Source organism: Sapajus apella, unplaced genomic scaffold (assembly GCF_009761245.1).
Source record: "Sapajus apella isolate SASKATOON/1434 unplaced genomic scaffold, GSC_monkey_1.0 scaffold7, whole genome shotgun sequence".
Lineage (NCBI taxonomy): Eukaryota > Metazoa > Chordata > Mammalia > Primates > Cebidae > Sapajus > Sapajus apella.
This window is the reverse complement of record NW_022436947.1, coordinates 6,865,323-6,884,315: the sequence shown is the minus strand read 5'-3', so window position 1 is coordinate 6,884,315 and position 18,993 is coordinate 6,865,323. Positions and strand designations below refer to the sequence as shown.

Genomic DNA, 18,993 nt, shown 5'->3' with positions numbered 1-18,993 from the left:
AATGCCTCTGTTAGTCAGGCATACATTTAGAAAACATCTTTATAAGGCCAGGCGCAGTGGCTCACACCTGTAATCCCAGCACTTTGGGAAGCTGAGGCGGGCAGATCATGAGGTCAGGAGATCGAGACTATCCTGGCCAACATGGTGAAACCCAGTCTCTACTAAAAATACAAAAATTAGCTGTGTGTGGTGGCACGCGCCTGTGGTCCCAGCTACTTGGGAGGCTAGGCGGAAGAATTGCTTGAACCCAGGAGGCAGAGGTTGCGTTGAGCCAAGATTGTGCCACTGCACCCCAGCCTGGCCACAGAGCAAGGCTGTCTCAAAAAAAAAACAAAAAGAAAGAAAAAGAAAAAGAAAACATCTTTATATATTTGTAGCAAGTCTATGTATTTTTTCCCACATGGACACAAGTTAGTGGAGAATTCCACCTTGCCTTAGGGTTTACAATTATGTCATTTGCTGTTCTCTAGGGGAAAAAAGAGCAGCAGCGGTCTCATGCCTATTCTGATTCAGCATTAAACTCTTGTCTTTCAGCTTAATTCTCCTTGAGTTGGTCAAGGAAAAGTAAATACTTGAAAAGAAAACAGAAGAAATTGTGTCCCAAATTTTCACTTCTCTTCACCCTTCTAAGCAACTTTCAAGTTGGTTTAGAAGTTAGTTTAAATCAGCAGGGCGCAGTAGCTCACACCTGTAATCCCAGCACTTTGGGAGGCCGAGGCAGGCGGATCATGAGGTCAGGAGTTCCAGGCCAGTTGGGCCAACATGGTGAAACCTGTTTCTATTCAAAATACAAAAATTAGCTGGCCGTGGTAGTGGGCACCTGTAATCCCAGCTACTTGGGAGGCTGAGGTGGGAGAATTGTTTGAACCCAGGAGGCAGAGTCTGCAGTAAGTCGAGATCACACCATCACACTCCAGCCTGGGCCACAGGGCAAGACTCCATTGCAAAAAAAAAAAAAAAAAAAAAAAAAAAAGAGATTTGTCTGAATGCCAATCCTGGTTTACCACTGATTTGTGGTGGTTAAGGAGCCAATGTCAAAGTCTCCTTTCTTTAAATGGGGTTTCATTGATATGTCTTACTTGGGAGGATCAAATAATGATAACCATGAAGTTTTAAAAAATGTAAAGTGCTTGAAATTAAGGTGATATTATTTGTGATAACACTTAAAAATCCAACCTAAAGTCCCTAAACATGCTGTCTTCCTAAGTGTTGAAGTTACAAAAACCATCATTTCATAAATCTGAACTACCCAAACTATCTGCTATGCAGAAGGTGAAAGAGAGGGCGTAAAGACACTGGCTTTAGTAATGTTAAAGTTGGCTGGGCATGGTGGCTCACGCCTGTAATCCTAGCACTGAGGCCGAAGTGGGTGGATCACCTGAGGTCAGGAGTTTGAGACCAGCTTGATCAACATGGTGAAACCCTGTCTCTACTAAAAATACAAAATTATTTGGGTGTGGTGGTGCATGCCCGTAATCCCAGCTACTTGGGAGGCTGAGGCAGGAGAATTGCTTGAAACCCAGAGGCTGAGGTTGTAGTGAGCCAAGATTGCGCCATTACACTCCAGCCTGGGCAACAAGAGCAAAACTCGGCCTCAAAAAAATAAATAAATAAATAAAATAAAAATAATAATAATGTTAAATCTGCCAGGTCTTCTGTTTGCTAGTGGAGAAGTACAAATAGAGAAAAGTCATGCTAAAAGGTTGTGCAGGGAAGGTGAGGGAAAAACGAGTCATAACCTCTTAACCTGCACTGAGTAGGTCTTTGTGTTTGGATTCCATTGATTAGAGAAAAGACTAAGTGCCTCCAGTCTATTGCATTGATTCTTATTTCTATGCTGCTGTTCTTGACAGATCTGCCTGGGTGAATGCATGTATTTTTTAAAAGTAGCACATATTTTCAAGATGGTGAAGGTTGAGCTAAAGTTAAGTGCAAACTGTACATTCTAATCTATTTGTTTATTTGGTTTTCGAATCCCAAATGAACCATTCAGTTCAGAAAAGAGCAAAGTGGGTTGATAAATTGGTTTTTTTTGAAAAGGACAAAAGTTCATTTGGTACAGTCGGAAAGGAAATGCTGCCAGATTTACTGTGTAACTACTGCGAATGTGGGTTTATATAATTTTTTAGATTCATATATAGTCAATTACCAAGGTCTTTGATTCATTTTGTAAACACTGATCAGTTAGTAAAGTACAGAGAGATGAATTGGCTTGAGTTACATTTTCCATACTCAGAATGGTAAAAGCTAGTACAAAAATCCAGTGGCTCAAATTGGCTACAATTTCTGAGTGCCTACTCTGTCCCAATTGTGGAAAGATTTTTTAAAAGACTATATCTTTCCATAAGTGGCCATAAGAACAAAAGCATATGGAAAGCAAAATATTAATACAAATATTTAAAGACTAAAGAGGACAATTGATGAGCTGCAGCCAAGAGTATGTTATTGATCATCAAAATAGATTATAGATATTCAAGAAGGGAATTGTCCCCTTTAAGCTAGGGTTCTCAGGAAAGGGAACCATGAGAGAAGTAAAATTTGAGCCTGAAATTCATGATGGGATAAAAATATGGATAGTGAAGATGTGGACTAAAAAGAATGAGTGAAAATGTAGAGGCAGAAAATTGTAAGACATAGGAGAGGTAATAAAACTTTTTTTATCTGGGATGCTGGGTACGTCAGCTTGAAAGGAAGGTTAATGGTTTGTGGATCAAAACATTAAATGAGAACAGACTTAGATACTCAAGACATTTATATCTGGGAAGGAGGAAGGAGAATGTATATGTCACGCGTGATGCCTCCAACCATGCTGGTTCAAGCGGGTAGAGAGCCATAGTATTATTATATGGAGTAAGATGAAACTTTGTATATTATCTCTTAAATCAGCTCACTTTATAGAGAAATAAAGCTCCTAGAGCTTCAGCCTCAGTCTCCTAGGTATTATTCCAGGTCACTATTTGCCAAGGGTTTGCAGAGGAAAACGGTTAAAGGGTCTCAGTGAGTGACACTCATTTGCAGATCAGGGGTAGGAAATCTGCTGGAGCATACTGTATCCAGAAATCACCTAATGCTTGTAGGAGGAAGAGAAATATCACTGAGGTTCGGCGATGGCCCAACTGAAATGAAGGCAAATCTTTAGGATAGACACAACGTGCTCCCTTTCTCCCACAAAGCACTGAATCTCAAGATCACAAGGCAGAAGGCAGGTGACGGGTGTGATCCAAGGTTGCAGATGAGTGTGATAAGCCTGGTGGAAGTTTAAAGAAGCAAGGAAGTCTGAAATCTCAATTCCAGGAGGGCAAAGACCTTTTCTGTCTTGTTCACAGTTAAATCCCAGTGTCTAGAACAATACCTGACACATCATAGTTGTTCAGTAAATATTTATTGAATATTGATTGTATCAATCTTTTTGTGAGGCCTCACTGAAGTAGCTGAATCATGAAATTTACAGTGGGTGCAAAATGGTGACTAGTCAAAGAGGACCTGTCTAATGATGGTTTTGAGTGTTCGAAGACTAGAAGTCCTTACAAGAGCAGAGAAATGATGGTGTTGTGATGAGGGTATGGTGGATTAGAGGAGGAAGATGTGTAATGACCAAGGTACAATATAAGAGAAGAAGCTGTGATGTGGGAGAAGAATACGCAGATGCTGTTGAGAATATAGCCATCCGGAGTTACGAATTTTACAAAACACTAACAATAAATTAACAGAGATGAAATAGGCATTTGCGAGGCTTCTCCAATTGAGATCTTTTGTGACTTGATAATTCTGTGATTGAAACCAAACAGGTTGTAAACTGAAGGTGTAGGTAATTTTTAGGATCCTTTCTTACCTAAGGCTATACGATCCAATGAATCAATGTGGTAATCACTGATCACAGTCCTCTCAGAACTTCTCTGGGGCACACTTGTTTGTTCCCTGAAATGGAAAGCAAATCTTAGTGAGAAATAGTGATTTAGTCCTATTATAGTGGTTAAGAGCATACACTTTGACATTCTGTAAAATGAGGATTATAATAGCTACCTCACAGGTTTGTTACCCAGATAAAGTAAGATTACATATATTTTAATGGCCCAACAGAGCTATCAGCCATGAAAAGACTTGGAGAAAACTGAAATGTGTGTTGGTAAGTGAAATAAGCCAATCAGAAAAGGCTACGGACATACTGTATGATTCCAATTACATGATATTCTGGAAAACCCAAAGCTATAGAGACATAAAATCATCAGCGGTTGCCTGGGTTTGGGAGTAAGGAGAGGGAGGAAAGAGATGAATGAGTAGAGCACGTGGGATTTTTAGGGCAGTGAAACTATCTGTATGATGCTGCTATGGCAAATACCTGACATTTGGTATTTGGTGAAACCTATGCATCTGTACAACAAAGAGTGAACCTTAAACTAAACTATGAACTTTAGTTAATAATAATGCATGAACATTGGTTTGTCAGTTGTAACAAATGTACTGCACTACTGCAAGATGTTCCTAATAGCTTCCTAGGGTTGCCATAACTAAGTACCGCACAGTGGCTGGCTTAGAATAACAGTAATTTAGGCTGGGTGTGATGGCTCACGCCTGTAATTCCAGCACTCTGGGAGGCCAAAGTGGGTGGATCACCTGATTTCAAAGTGGGTGAAACCCTGTCTCTGCTAAAAATAAAAAAAAATTAACCAGGTGCGGTGGGGCGCACCTGTAATCCCAGCAACTCAGGAGGCTGAGGCAGGAGAATTGCTCCAACTCAGGAGACAGAGGTTGCAGTGAGCCAAGATTGGCTGCTGCACTCCAGCCTGGGCGACAGAGTGAGACTCCATCTCAAAAAAAAAAAAAAAAAAAAAAAAATTTAGAACATGTGGACACAGGGAGGGGGGATAATGAGGGGAGAAATACCAGCTATAGGTGATGGGGGGAGGAAGGCAGAAAACCACCTTGCCATGTATGTACCTATGCAACAAACCTGCATGATCTGCACATGTACCCCAGAACCTAAAGTACAATGAAAAAAAATATATATATATATATTTTTTTCATTGTATATATATACACATTGTATATATATATATATATATACACAATTGTATATATATATATATATATATATAAATATATATATAATGGAAAAAAAAAGACTGTTGAGCACTGAGCATGGAGGCAATAGGTATCTAAACTTCCTGGTTTGTAGATGAGTATACAGTATTGACTCTAACAAGCGTTGGCTAATGTTGCAGGTAGTCACTAAAGCATAAAGCTAAAGTCTGGACTCTGAAGCTGACTCTTCTCTTATTCCACACTCTTGTCATCACCACTACTGCTTTTTAATCAATATGTCTTCATCAATTGCCTGGAAGTTTGAAACATCTCTAGATGCTAAAAAGTATAAATGTAGAATATTGGATTGATATTAAAATAATCTTATAACATTGAAAAAAAAAGGACAGTAATTTCTTGTCCCACTGTTATGGAGAATAGAAGTTTGAAATGGAGGTGTCAGCATGGCCAGGCTCCCTCTGAAAATGCTGGGGTTAGGGTTCATCCCATTCCTCTTTCCCAGCTTTCTGGCAGCCTTAGGTCTTCCTTGTCTCCATTTTCTCATGGCACCTCCCCATGTCTTCACATTATCTCTCCTCTGTGTGTGTCTGTCTCTGTGCCAAATATCCCCTTTCCAGAAGGACACCATCATATCGGATAAGGGACCACCCTAATCACCTCCTCTTGACTACATCTGCAAAGATTCTACTTCCAAATGCAGGAGAAGATGCGGCCAGGAGCTGGGGACGGGGGAATATATGGGAACTGTGCACTCTCTATTCACTTTGTTTCTGCTCTAAGAAATAAAGTCTATTCGTTAAAAATGTTAAAGGTTTAAAAAGTGGCCTGCCACATAGTACATATTCAATAAATGTTAGTTCCTTTTGGATGCTATATTAACTTATTCAGTTTCCCTGACACGATGGATTTTATTCTTCCTGCATTCCAGGATCAATAGTGGCACAGCCCAAAAAACTTGATAAGACTCAGCTTCCTCCATGTGGCCTTGTCCCTAAGTGTTGAGTGCTGGGTTAGAAAAGCCACCTGTCACAAACCTCTTCCGCCTTGACTGCATTTGCACACATGCGTGTGCACAGGCGGGTACACCCACACACACCTAAAATGACTTATCTGTCACCAACTTGGACACAAACAAAGCAGAAACTTACTAGTTTTTCCTATGAAAGCATCACAGGAAATATCCATAGTGAGGGCCACATGCCCATTGAGGGAAAAAGAAAAACAGCAAAAACTTTGTGAATATAAAACATGATAGATTTCTTGGTTGAAAGATGTGCATCAGATACTGAACTACATTTTTTAAGGAAAAGAGCCATAAATTAGTTTTAATGAATATAAATATACTTTAATTTCCAGCACAGGGTGGGAAATAGAGAAGAAAAAAAGTGACAGAGAAAGAGAAAAAGTGTTTTTTTAATGTCAGAAAAAATACCAGCCAATGTTTTGCCTTTGAAAAGAGACAGAGAAAAAAGGCAAGAAGGAAGGAAAGGAAAGAGAGGAAAGGCGTGAAGCCCTGGCATGGTGGTAAGATGCAGGACACATCTTTTGTCATGTCGTGCCAATCCCCTAGGCCACAGGCCTGTGGCTTTGTTACCAAAAAGGAGGACAGGCTGGGCGTGGTGGCTCACCCCTGTAATCCCAACACTTTGGGAGGCCGAGGTGAGCCGATCACCTGAGGTCAGGAGTTTGAGACCAGGCTGGCCAACATAGTGAAACCCTGTCTCTACTAAAAATACAAAAATCAGCTGGGCATGGTGGCGCACATCTGTAATCCCAGCTACTCGGGAGGCTGAGGCAGGAGAATTGCTTGAACCCAGGAAGTGGAGGTGCAGTGAGCCAAGACAGCGCCATGGTACTCCAGCCTGGGTAACAAGAGTAAAATTCCATCACAAAAAGAAAAAAAAAGGAAGGGTAGTGTGTTCAGCAATTTGAAATCTTTTTTTTTTTTTTTCCTTTTTTTTTGAGATGGAGTCTACCTCTGTCGCTCAGGCTGGAGTGAAGTGGCGCAATCTTGGCTCACTACAACCTCCGCCTCACCGTTCAAGCGATTCTCCTGCCTCAGCCTCCCAAGTAACTGGGATTACAGGCACCCGCCACCACGCCCAGCTAATTTTTTGTGTTTTTAGTAAAGATGGGGTTTCACCGTGTTGGGCAGGCTGGTCTTGAACTCCTGACCTCAGTTCATCCACCCACCTTAGCCTCCCAAAGTGCTGGGATTACAGGTGTGAGCCACTGCACCGGCCAGACACCTTTAACGCTGACTTATTTCTTAATCATGACAGTGTAGGCATGCCCTGTTTCAAAAGAAAATCCAATCTATGAGAACCCTTATTGAAAAGACAGTAGTATCCATAGGTAATGACTTATCTGCCTCTGTTAAGGTTTTTGTTTTTCCCCTCTTTACAAAAGAACTCACCTCAGTAAATCTTTCAATTGCATGACGAAAATCCCCCTTGCAGCAAAAAATTTAGATTTTCATAAAACTCTTTGAGAACCCGTCTGTCACAAACATCGATAATTAGCTCTTTTATATTACTTTATCTGTGACACCCAGAGCCTCACTATTGATGGAGTCATCCTGTCTTGATTTTCATCCCTTCATTGGTTCAGAGTTTGTTTCCTAACCAACATTGCTGAAAAGAATTCAGCACTGAGGCCGGGGGTGGTGGCTCATGCCTGTCATCCCAACACTTTGGGAGGCCAAGGTGGGCGGACCATCAGGTCAAGAGATAGAGAACATCCTGACCAACATGGTGAAACCCCGTCTCTACTAAAAATATAAAAATTAGCCGGGCGTGGTGGCATGTGCCTGTAATCCCAGCTACTCCAGAGGCTGAGGCAGGAGAATTGCTTAAACCAGGGAGTCGGAGATGGCAGTGAGCCGAGATCGTGCCACTGCACTCCAGCCTGGTAACAGAGTGAGACTCCGTGTCAAAAATAAAAATAAAAAAAAGAATTCAGCACTGAGTGGGGTAGGGCAGGAAATGAGGGATTATTGCCTGGGAACATGGAACAGAAAAAGGAAAAAAATCACTTACCGTTCTACCTAGACGTGGCTCCTCTTACAAAGGAAAGAGGCCAAAGAAATACAGAAAAGCTCTGGGATATAAGGGTGTAGGGATGAAAGAGGATCTTCATCCCCATCCTGGGTTGATACTGAGAGCCATTTTCATAAACACATACACCTTCTCTCCCCCACATGAGACACACACACCATCGAGAGTCCTACCACATGGTACACAGATGTGGTTTTGTGCTTTCCTCTTGGCTACACCCACCCATGTGCACAAAGCCTCACCTAGAAAAGCACTGGTCTGTAGAGACACAGGAAATAGCACACATTTCTCTCTGTCCCCCTCTGGGTGCCCCCACAGGTATACTCAGCAGCATTCCAATGACAGGTAGTGTTTCTATGGCTGGGAAAGAAAAAGTGCCCAAGTAAGCAAGAGAAGGTGAGGAGAGGGAGGAGAGAATGGGTAGACGAAAAAGAATTTGTGTGGGTTGACAGCCAGTGAGGACGGCCAGCCAGAGTGACCTCACGATGTTAGTTTCACTTCCCTCTAAGTATTCCAAGACACCCTGGGCTCTGCAGACCATGTGCATCTCCAGCCTGCTTGGAGATATTCATTTCACTGCTCATTAGCACCTCCACCAGACGTATAGGCTGAGAACAACCATTGCTGACAAGCAGCCAGAATGACTACTTACATTTGACGAGATAGGGGCAAAAACCAGACAGAGGCTTAGAGGATGCTCTTTCAGCTACTTGGATAAATTTTAAAAGGTAAAATTACTTGCTTGTAGACAGACTTCTTTCTCCCATGTCTGCTTACTGTTGCTATAATTATTCAAGAGGCAGTTTATATGCAACAAAAGACCACATTGAAGGAAGAGGAGAATCGACTCTCCCAGTGCACCTGGCATTCGAGTCCATGAGTTTAGACCCTACTGCCCACAGGGCTGTTCTCACACATTCCTGCTCTGTGGTCAGAAGAGGACCCTACCCCAGGGAGAAGGACCCTCCGATGGCCTCTTAGAGAACCCTCAAATCACTTTTTTTTTCCATTCTGATAATTATAGACTAGATTGGAAAGTGTAGAGAAATGTCTTTGTGGTTGATGGAATCGTAAGAAGGAAAATGGGTTGTCTCCTTCATAACTAGCAAAGACTTGGGAAGTACTCTTGGTAAGAGCAAGACCGATAAACATCAAAAATCTAAAACTCCAAATAAACACCAAGATTTGAATTTCTAAAGATTTATAAACAGCATTAATAATACCCTAGACGATACGAAAGGGGAAAAAATTCAAACATTGTATAGTTTTGCTTTTGTTGGCTGAGGTTTTATTTTTGTTTTTGTGGGGTTTTTTTTAAGAGGGGAAAAAAAACCTTTGAAAATAAAAGAATTTGACTATTTAAGAAGGTTTCTGAACTTGGCTTCAAAATCTAAGTTTTGTTTTTTGCTCCTTCAAACCAAGATGCCTTCAGGTGTGAGGGCTTCAGGTTTTGCGCAGCTCTTTATTTTTTTGCACAGGGCAAATGGCTCGTCTCATGTGCACAGAAAGGGCTGGAAAATATTTTTGTGATTCGAGTGCAGCAGAGAGTCTAGGATTCCAGAGGAAGTGGAGGCCTCCCGTTCCGCACAGGAAACAATCTTCAAGCAGGCCTTAAATGCCAGATTCCAGGCCGAGTTTAACTAACCACTGACAGCTCTGTAAACAAAGCAAGGACAAAAAGAGCCCGCTTCCCCTTTTCTGGTAGTCATTTTGGGTTTGGGGGCTGCAGGGGAATTCTGGAATACTTGACTCCATGGCACAGAAGTGCAGGGGAAACGGGCTCCTCATTTGAAGAGCTGGAAGGGGAAGGTCTTTCCGGAATTAAAACCATCACCGAGGAGGTAGGAAAGGGTAAAATGGTTGGGTTACATCTGTAGAAAGGGCAGTGATTTTAGAGCTTGGAAAACAGCTTGATCACCACTTAACTGCTTTTAAAAATGTTGCTTCATTATGTTTATTCATGATGTGACTGCCGCAGTCTTTATTAAAATCCTGAATGCTTCTTTGAGAATATACACATTACATGCCTAGATACTGATAGATTTCTCACTTTCACTTTTCTCCTGGTTTCTACACGGTCTTCTTGCCACTTTCTTTTTTGTTTATCATTCCTGTTTTCCTCCTTCTTTGTTCACTTTTTCATAGCTTTGGTCTGGGGTTCAGTAAGTTACAAAGAACAAAATCATTCAGTAGAATCTCAAGTGATTATACCAACAGTTCAAGTCTTCAAAACCTCTCTGTCTCCTGAGGTCTTTTAAAAATTATATATAATCTTGGGATTTTACTTATTTGCCTCTAAGAGATTCATGAATGAGACTGAATTTAACTCGGCTCAGGAGTCAGAAATTGATCACTGGCTACCTTATCAGCTTTCTGAGTAAAGAAAACTCAGGGGCAATGACAAATGGGAAGGAGGGACCACAGTGACTCAGGAGAGGTAACACGCTGAGCCATCTATGATATTGAGTCTACCTCCTCCACTTCAGGTCCAGAAATCGTCTGGGCTCCCTGAACCGGAAATAACGCCATGGATGATTTTGAACGTCGCAGAGAACTTAGAAGGCAAAAGAGGGAGGAGATGCGACTCGAAGCAGAAAGGTAAGGATCTACGTTGAAAAATACTTGTATTCCCTTGTTAACAATGTTGGTTTCAGGCCTCAAACACCACCCTTCTGAGAGGCCAAATGTGGTCATATTATATTGCACGCTAAACTGTTTAAAGTAGTGATGGAAAATTTTTCTGCTGAAGCTCTAAATTTGACATTTGAAAAAGGAAAACAAGGGTCAAGAAAAAGAGATTTGAGAGGAATCAATTGATAATTGCATATAGATAAATTGCATTTAATCAATACCTTTCACATCGGAATGTTTTAAATGACAAAAGTAATGTATGAATAAAGGTTTATATAATATTGAAATGACAGAAAAATGCCAAGTATTGAATATTGGAGCCATTTAGAAAATGAGAGTATTCAGTCTTAAAAAAAGAAAAGGCAAAAAGCCCTGGATGAATCTTGTGAAAAATTTTCATTCTTATTAGAAAAGTATCCAGCTCCAGGGATCTGCATAGTACAGATTAATAGACTATGTTACTGAGGAGATTCTGGGTGTAATTGGAAGCTGTTAATGTCTCGTGGGCCGTTATAGTGGTGACTATGAGGTCAGATTGGAGAGAGAAAGCATTGGCATATAATACCTGGGGCATAAATAGATATTTTAACATTTTAGGCCTCAGGACAAAGGACAGTGGTATTTGACGTGGTTTAAATCAGATGTTCTTTTAAGGAAGCAGGTTAGGCGTTCACAGAGAGAAAAACGTTAAACAATGACCTTAAAATCAATCCGTTTTGTTTCCAGTAATCCCAATACACAGATGAAAGATGACTCTTTAGCAATCCCGCAGTAGAAAACTGGAAACTTCCACCTATAACAAAAAGTATTGTTCTTACGTTCTACTTATTTGCATCGAGAATGCAAAAGCAGAAGATAAAATGACTGCCTATGATAAACTGGGCCAGAGTCAGCTGCCATTCACAAAATGACTAAGCATGTCCACAAGACACTGTGGATGGTACATTCCGTTGGTTCAAATCCTAGCTTTGCTACTTACAAGCTTTGTGGCCCTGAGCAAGTGATTTCTCCTTAAGCCATAGTCATGTTATATATAAAATAGGAATAATATCTACATAGCCTGTGTGGTTGTTGGGAAGATTATTGAGCTTCATCAATAGCCGAGTCAGGTACCTGGCATGTAGTAGTTTTTCCATAAATGATGGTTTTTCATAAATGATAGCTGTTATTATTATAACCATTATCACTAGCCAAACAAGTAAGAAACAGCATAGCAGGATAGCCAGAACTAAACATTCATGCCAAGAGCAGAAAAGGTAGTCATCATCCTGTGATGAAACTTGTCAGAGAAAGTTTCTTGGCGGAGGTGAGCCATAGAGGAGTTAATGATGGCAATGAAGAGGGAAAGGGAGCCTGTCTAGGTGAAGGAATGACACTGGCAAAGTGCAGAATTGAAAATAAGAATCCTGCTGTGGCCAGGCACGGTGGCACATACCTGTAATCCCAGCACTTTGGAAGGCCGAGATGGGCAGATCACCTGAGGTCGGGAGTTCGAGACCAGCCTGGCCTACATGGTGAAACCCCATCTCTACTAAAAATACATAAAATTAGCCTGGCATGGCAGCACATGCCTGTAATCCCAGCTACTTAGGAAGCTGAGGCAGAGAATCTCTTGAACCTGAGAGGCAGAGGTTGTGGTGAGCCGAGATCGTGCCATTGTATTCCAGCCTGGGCAACAAGAGCAAAACTCCATCTAAAAAAAAAAAAAAAAAAAAATCCTGGTGCAAGAAACTTGTTGAGTGTTTGAGGGAAAATGGATTGGACTTGCATATCTTGGCTGTTTCTATTTCCCATACAAGGAATAGACAGAAACTTAACAAGGAAGTTATGTGTGATGACACTATGCTGGAGAAACTTATCTACAGGAGACTAAAATATAGGGATACCAGCACTGGATGAGATAATATGGAACATAGGATAATATGGTAATAGGGTAATGAGGGCCTGAATCAGGTGAGTGATTGTCGAAATGAAGAAAGATCAAATATCAGCGTCTTTACAGAGGGAGAATTAGCAAACCTTTTAAGAAAGCAAAAAACTTACAGACAATTCCAAAGAATATATGTCTGAGGAGCTGGAAGGAAAGTTGCTTTGTCCCAAATGGAGGATTTCCTTCTTGAATGGTCAGAGGAGTAGTGTTTAATTTCAGGTAGAAATCACATCCAAATGGAGATTTCCTGCAGGCATGTACAGATAGGAAATTTTACTGTTTGTTCAAAAAGAGAGAGAAATTAGGATGAATCAATTTGGGCAGACACAGTATGGCGGTGCTAGTACAAAAGCTGAAGGATATTCCCAGAGAAGCAAATGCAGAAAAAGTGAGAGGTCATAAAGTTATAATGGAAACCATTAAAGAAGACGGTGTACCAGGGAGATGGGGGAGAATGAGGGAGAGTCTGAGGCCCAGTGTTGAGTGGACGTGGTGGACATGGAAGTCTTGTGGGCCACTGCTGGGCCTGGTGAAACACACTTCTTTTTTTTTTTTTTTTTTTTTCTAATGGAGTTTTGCTCTGTCACCCAAGCTGGAGTGCAGTGGCACGATCTCAGCTCACTGCAACCTCCACCTCCTGGATTCAAGCGATTCCCCTGCCTCAGCCTCCCGAGAAGTTGGGATTACAGGCGCCCGCCACCACACCCGGCTAATTTTTGTATCTCTAGTAGAATCGGGTTTCATCATGTTGGCCAGGCTGGTCTTGAACTCTGACCTGGTGATCTGCCCACCTGGGTCTCCCAAAGTGTTGGGATTACAGGCGTGAGCCACCGTGCCCAGCCTGAAGCACACCTCTATTCCTTCTGATGCTGTTATTTCACCTCTGGTTCTCATGATAGTCTACAAGATGTCTTCATCCAACAACTACAGTATTATTAAGCACTAATCAGGTTTAAGTGTCTGTGCTAAGGATGTGAAAAATAATGGTGTTAAAGAAATAGACATAATTCCTGCCTTTATGTACCTCACAGCATGCCAAGAAACCCAAGTGTAACAGAGTCAGAAAGCAGTCAGGCCAGGGTGTAGGGGCAGGCCTGACAGAGTTGTGGCTAGAGAGGTTCGGGACTGAGGACGTAGACATTGGCATCAGGCCAGATTGGCATTGTCAGCATCTTTGCTTTCTACGTGAACAGGGGGTCAGGGAATCACTGAGAGCAGTGTGACAGAGTTATATTGCTGTGGTTAGAGGCGTACTGTCATTGGAGTGAATGAACTCGGTTTCTTCAGATTCAGGACTTTGCCTAAGAATTGACTGCACAGCTACATGGTTCATTCCTTCAGCTTTTTTGTTTGGTGTGGAAGAATTTGCCTTCTTTTAATGCCAGTTGTAAAAGGAGTATAGACAGTAAATCTTAGCTATGTATCCTACATAACCTAAAATAAACTTACACACATTTATCCTAACCTTGTTTAACTTACATTTCTGTCTGTATTACTTCTTTGGAATATTATATTGGTTTTTTTTCTTTTTTTAATTTCTTCTTTCCTTCCTTTTCTTTCTTGCTTCCATTTATTTTCTTTCTTTCCCTCTCTCTCTCTCTCTTTCTCTTCTTAAGAAAGAGTAGTACTTACATATTTCCTTTTACTTGTACTAAGTTTACCTTTCCATGTTTCAAGGTGAACCTCCTAGTTCTGCTATTCTGAGATTTGGGTAAGCCCATGTCCACCCTTCAGGATTTTGTAAAATCTGATCATTTCTGAGAACAGTGAAAGTCAGGCTTTATGGTTCAGCCAGCTCTGGTGGGAAAGTACAGGGTGTGTGCAGGAAACAGGTGGCCAGAAGCAGAAATGAAGGCCATCTAAAATCATGGTTTTGATCTGAAGACAAAGGGCACATGAGACCCTGGGCAAGACTCTCTTCCTTTAGCTCCAGACCTTGGCTTCCTCCTCTAAAATAAGACTAGCCATTTTCTCTGGGGGATGGTGGTCATTTTAATTTTTTTTTTTTTTTGCTTTTGGTATTTATTTTTCTTTATAATGATCATATGTTACTTAAGGCCAAATTAAAATTAAGGCAATTTTCTATTTTGAAAAAAATAAGTCTACAGCCCTATGCAGTATACCTGAGGCCAGTCAGAAGACTTACCTTCCCTTTGAATATAGGGAACTAAAATAAAGAACTCATCCCTGATCCAGAGGGCAGTAGAGCCAATTACCGGAAATAGAGTGGCTCTAAGGCTCACAGTTGCAGATTCATTCATTTACTCTCAACACATTTTTACTGGGCTTCTATTCCACTACAAGCTCTATTCTGGGTACTGAGAATAGACCCACAGAGTCACAGTGTCGGGAAGTGTGTGCTTCGTGCTTTTCACCCTATCTAAAACCAAGTAAAGATCAAGAAATTATACTTTTATATCCTCAAACATAACGTACCCCATATGGCTTCATACTTATTAAAAATGACCCATAGCCTTTGTACACCTTACCCAGCCAGTGTGGGGCAAGGGAATTGTACTACAGAGAAGACAAAGTGCATTGACTTTCCTTACCCATAAAAGCTTTCCAAATAAAAATACCCTGTTATTTTTATTTAATTAGTACTGAGTTTGATTACCAGGTGAAGTTTTACTTTGAAATAATAAATAATTTAAAATTTGTACTTTCATCTGGTGTTATAACCACAGATTAAAATAAACTGAATTTTTACACATTTTATTTCTCAGAAATAGACCTTTTCAAAGACTGTTTTGCAAGCTAATTGCAGGCTTTGTGCCATGCTGGCTTTCATGTGTTTGGGACTGGCATTTACTCACTGCGTCCAAGCTGCCCTGAGACTCTGCCGTCCACGTATCTCCTTCTGAGAGTTTAGCCCGGTCCATTTCAAATAACCTTGACTGCAAACTTAGTGCATCAAAAATGTTCTTCCAGCTGGGCATGGTGGCTCATGCCTGTAATCCCAGCACGTTGGGAGGTGGAGGTGGGTGGATCACTTGAAGTCAAGAGTTCGAGACCAGCCTGGCCAACATGGGGAAACCTCATCTCTACTAAAAATACAAAAATTAGCCAGGCTTGGTGGTGAGTGCCTGAAATCCCAGCTACTTGGGAGGCTGAGGCAGGAGAATCACTTGAACACAGGAGGCAGAGGTTGCAGTGAGCCGAGATGGCACCACTGCCCTCCGGCCTGGGCAACAGAGCAAGACTCCATCTCAGAAAAAAAAATGTTGTTCCTTCTTTGTCTTGCCCATTAGCCTGTGCAACTTTTATGCCACTTACCTTGTCCTTGTCTTTCATTTGGCTTTCTCACTCTGAGTTCTTGAGATAAGGTCTTTAGATTTGGCAAAAAAGGAAGTATTCCATTTTGTCATTAAAAAAATAGATGTTGAATACCTACAAAATGCAAGATACTATACCGAACTATAGGAATCAGTGGTCACCAGTAGTGAGCTCCTATTCTAATTGAATTTAGTAACTTGAGAGCAATCATGACCAAAAGAAGGAGAAGAAAGTTTTAGTAGGCAGAATGGAATGAGCAGGTAATCAGTGAAAATCCTTAGTGCATTCTTTCTAAGCAAAAGACGCTATTTGCTCACATCTCAAATTAAACTATATTTTTAAAACAATTACTCATTGAACAAATAGATAAAAATTTAGTTTTGCTGTTTATTATTCTCCACCAATCTCATGGGAGTAAAAAATTAAATAGATATATTCCGGCCAGACTCGATGACTCACTTCTATAATCCTAGCATTTTGGGAGTCCAAGGCAGGTGGATCACTTGACGTGAGGAGTTCAAAACTAGCCTGGCCAACATGTTGAAACCCTGTCTCTATTAAAAATACAAAAAAAAAAGTAGCTGGGCATGGTGGCAGTTGCCTGTAATCCCAGCTACTCTGGAGGCTGAGGCAGGAGAACTGCTTGAACCTGGGAGGCAGGGGTTGCAGTGAGCCAAGATCGGGCCACTGCATTCCAGTCTGGGCAATTGAACGAGACTCTGTCTCCAGAAAAAAAAAAAGCTATATTCTGCTTTCCTTTCTGTTCCTGTCTTTTATTTCGATCCCTCTCTCCCTCTGCTCTGCCTTCATCTCTGTATTCCTCACTGCACCTTCGTGTGCTGCCTCTTCCCCGGTCCACATACATCTTCATCAACACCTGATTTGTTTGTTTCCATGTCTCTTCCCATCTGCACTCCTAATCTGTCTGATCTGGATTATGTGTGCCTGTGCTGTTATATCACCAGGCTACATACTTCTGGCCAGGAAAGAGGGAGAGAGAAACCCAGTTCTCTTCCTATTCAGCAAGTGTAAAAAAGTGCTAGACATTTTATGTGTGTCTAGTAAAGATGGACCACCACCGGCCCCAGAATTAGCTATGTCTGAATGAAACATTCATGTTCTATGTGAATGAAGGAACCCCAGGCGGTATAAGGGTGGGAAGCAGTGGAGTTGGCGGTTAAGGCCATGGGCTTTAGCACTGAGCAGCTATGGTGTCAAATCCCAGCTCTGCCACTTATGAACTATGGGACCCACCACATTTTCAATCTTTCAAATCTTTTGTATCCTCCTCTACAAAATGGGGGTAAGAAAAGTATCCACCTCACCGGGTTTTTGTGGGGATGTAAAAAAACAATACATGAAAATATTAACACAGTGTTATTCATCTAGTAAGTATTCAGGAAACTCATTAATTATCTAATTTGATTTTCTACAACATGCCAAGAAAAAAATAAAAAATATGAAAGGCTTGTGGGGTTTTTTGCACACCATAGACGATACAAGGACCACAGGCAAAATGAAAGGCAAGAATTGGTGACTGATTGAAGAGCTCTGAGTGGTTGTGATCAGTAACAGTTTCCGTGGAAGGACTGTGTTGTCTCAGCTGGAAGAATTAGCACCAATTTGAGTTACTTTTAAAAATTTGGCTGAAAGAATGTTGTGCTGTGGTGTATTTTCTTTTTTCTTTCTTTCTTTTTCTTTTTTTTTTTGTAATGGAGTCTCACTTTGTTGCCCAGGCTGGAGTGCAGTGGTGTAATCTCAGCTCACTGCAACCTCCACCTCCCGGATTCAAGCGATTCTCCTGCCTCAGCCTCTCAAGTAGCTGGGATTACAGGCACACACCACCACACTCAGCTAATTTTTGTATTAACTAAGGACAAGGTTTCACCATGTTGGCCAGGGTGGTCTCAAACTCCTGGCCTCAAGTGAGTGATCTACCAGCCTAGGCCTCCCAAAGTGCTGGGATTACAGGTGTGAGCAACTCTGTCTGATATATTTTCTGAGAAACCAGCAGTCAGGCTTTTATCCTTGAGAAAATCTCCGGTATACGCACTTTGCCCGACGCTCGGCTTGGTTTCCCAACAAGCAGCTCTCTCACTTTCCAAGATGTGCTCATTACACTCCCAGCATCTGCTTTCTGCACCCGACATGAGCTCCTCTCACTGATCAGAAGAAAGGCCCCTATTGTAGTTACGTTATCAGATTCAGAAGCTCACAGACATAAATAAAGGGAATGAAAACACTTGCTTTTGCCATCATTCATACATTTTTATGGGCCTCTGAAATCGCTTGATGATTAGACATTTGAAAGTAAATATTTATACTACACTATAAAAAGAAGCAACTTTTTAAAATCCGTGAGGTCTCTGAAGTACCCTCCCACAACTGTATCACTAAGACTTTTTTACATGATTTAATAGAAATAGCCAATCAATGAATATACAACACACATACCCTCACACACGTACACATACACTTATTCAAAATGCTTAGCATCAGGACCTTGATATTTTTAAATAAAATCTTTTAAAATGAAATTTCTATTATTTTATTATCAGAATATTATTTTCTACTGGGAAGTTAGATACAATATTCCTTGAAAACTATCTAAATTATTAAAGTAGCTAGATTTGCTCAAAATTTCCCTCCAGTTCTCTCAGAAAACTGATCACTCCAGGAGGCAAAAGAAAGTGAGAATTTGTCATCTAGTTTCTTACTTTTATTTTTTATTTTTTGTAGAGATGTGTTCTCGCCATGTTGTGCAATCCAGTCTCAAACTCCTGGACTCAAGCAGTCCTCCCACCTTGGTCTCCCAAAAAGCTGGGATTACAGATGTGAGCTACCGCATATTTCCAAATTAAAAGATCTATGGCTGGGTGTAGTGGCTCATGTCCATAATCCTAGCACTTAGGGAGGCCAAGGCAGGTGGATCACCTGAGGTCAGGAGTTTGAGACCAGCCTGGCCAACATGGTGAAACCCTGTCTCTATTAAAAATACAAAAAATTAGCTGGGTGTGGTGGTGCCTGCCTATAGTCCCAGCTACTCAGGAGGCTGAG

The 18,993-nt window shown here is 41.2% G+C and overlaps 1 protein-coding gene across 12 annotated transcripts in view; it reads left to right on the top strand.

Annotated features, from left to right (window-relative positions):
- Nucleotides 1-18,993, top strand: part of CALD1 (caldesmon 1) — a 207,728-nt gene that overhangs the window by 86,912 nt on the left and 101,823 nt on the right. For 10 of the 12 annotated variants that reach the window (XR_004268249.1, XR_004268248.1, XR_004268247.1 and 7 more), the window contains exon 3: nucleotides 10,586-10,697. Coding sequence is in view for 6 of the 12 variants with exons in the window: in XM_032275936.1 (XP_032131827.1) it covers nucleotides 10,627-10,697 (71 nt within the window). In the remaining 6 variants the exon portion in view is untranslated. Of the gene's footprint in view, nucleotides 1-9,598; nucleotides 9,941-10,585; nucleotides 10,698-18,993 lie in introns of those variants that run through there. The other 2 variants (XR_004268246.1, XR_004268250.1) reach the window with 2 other exon arrangements.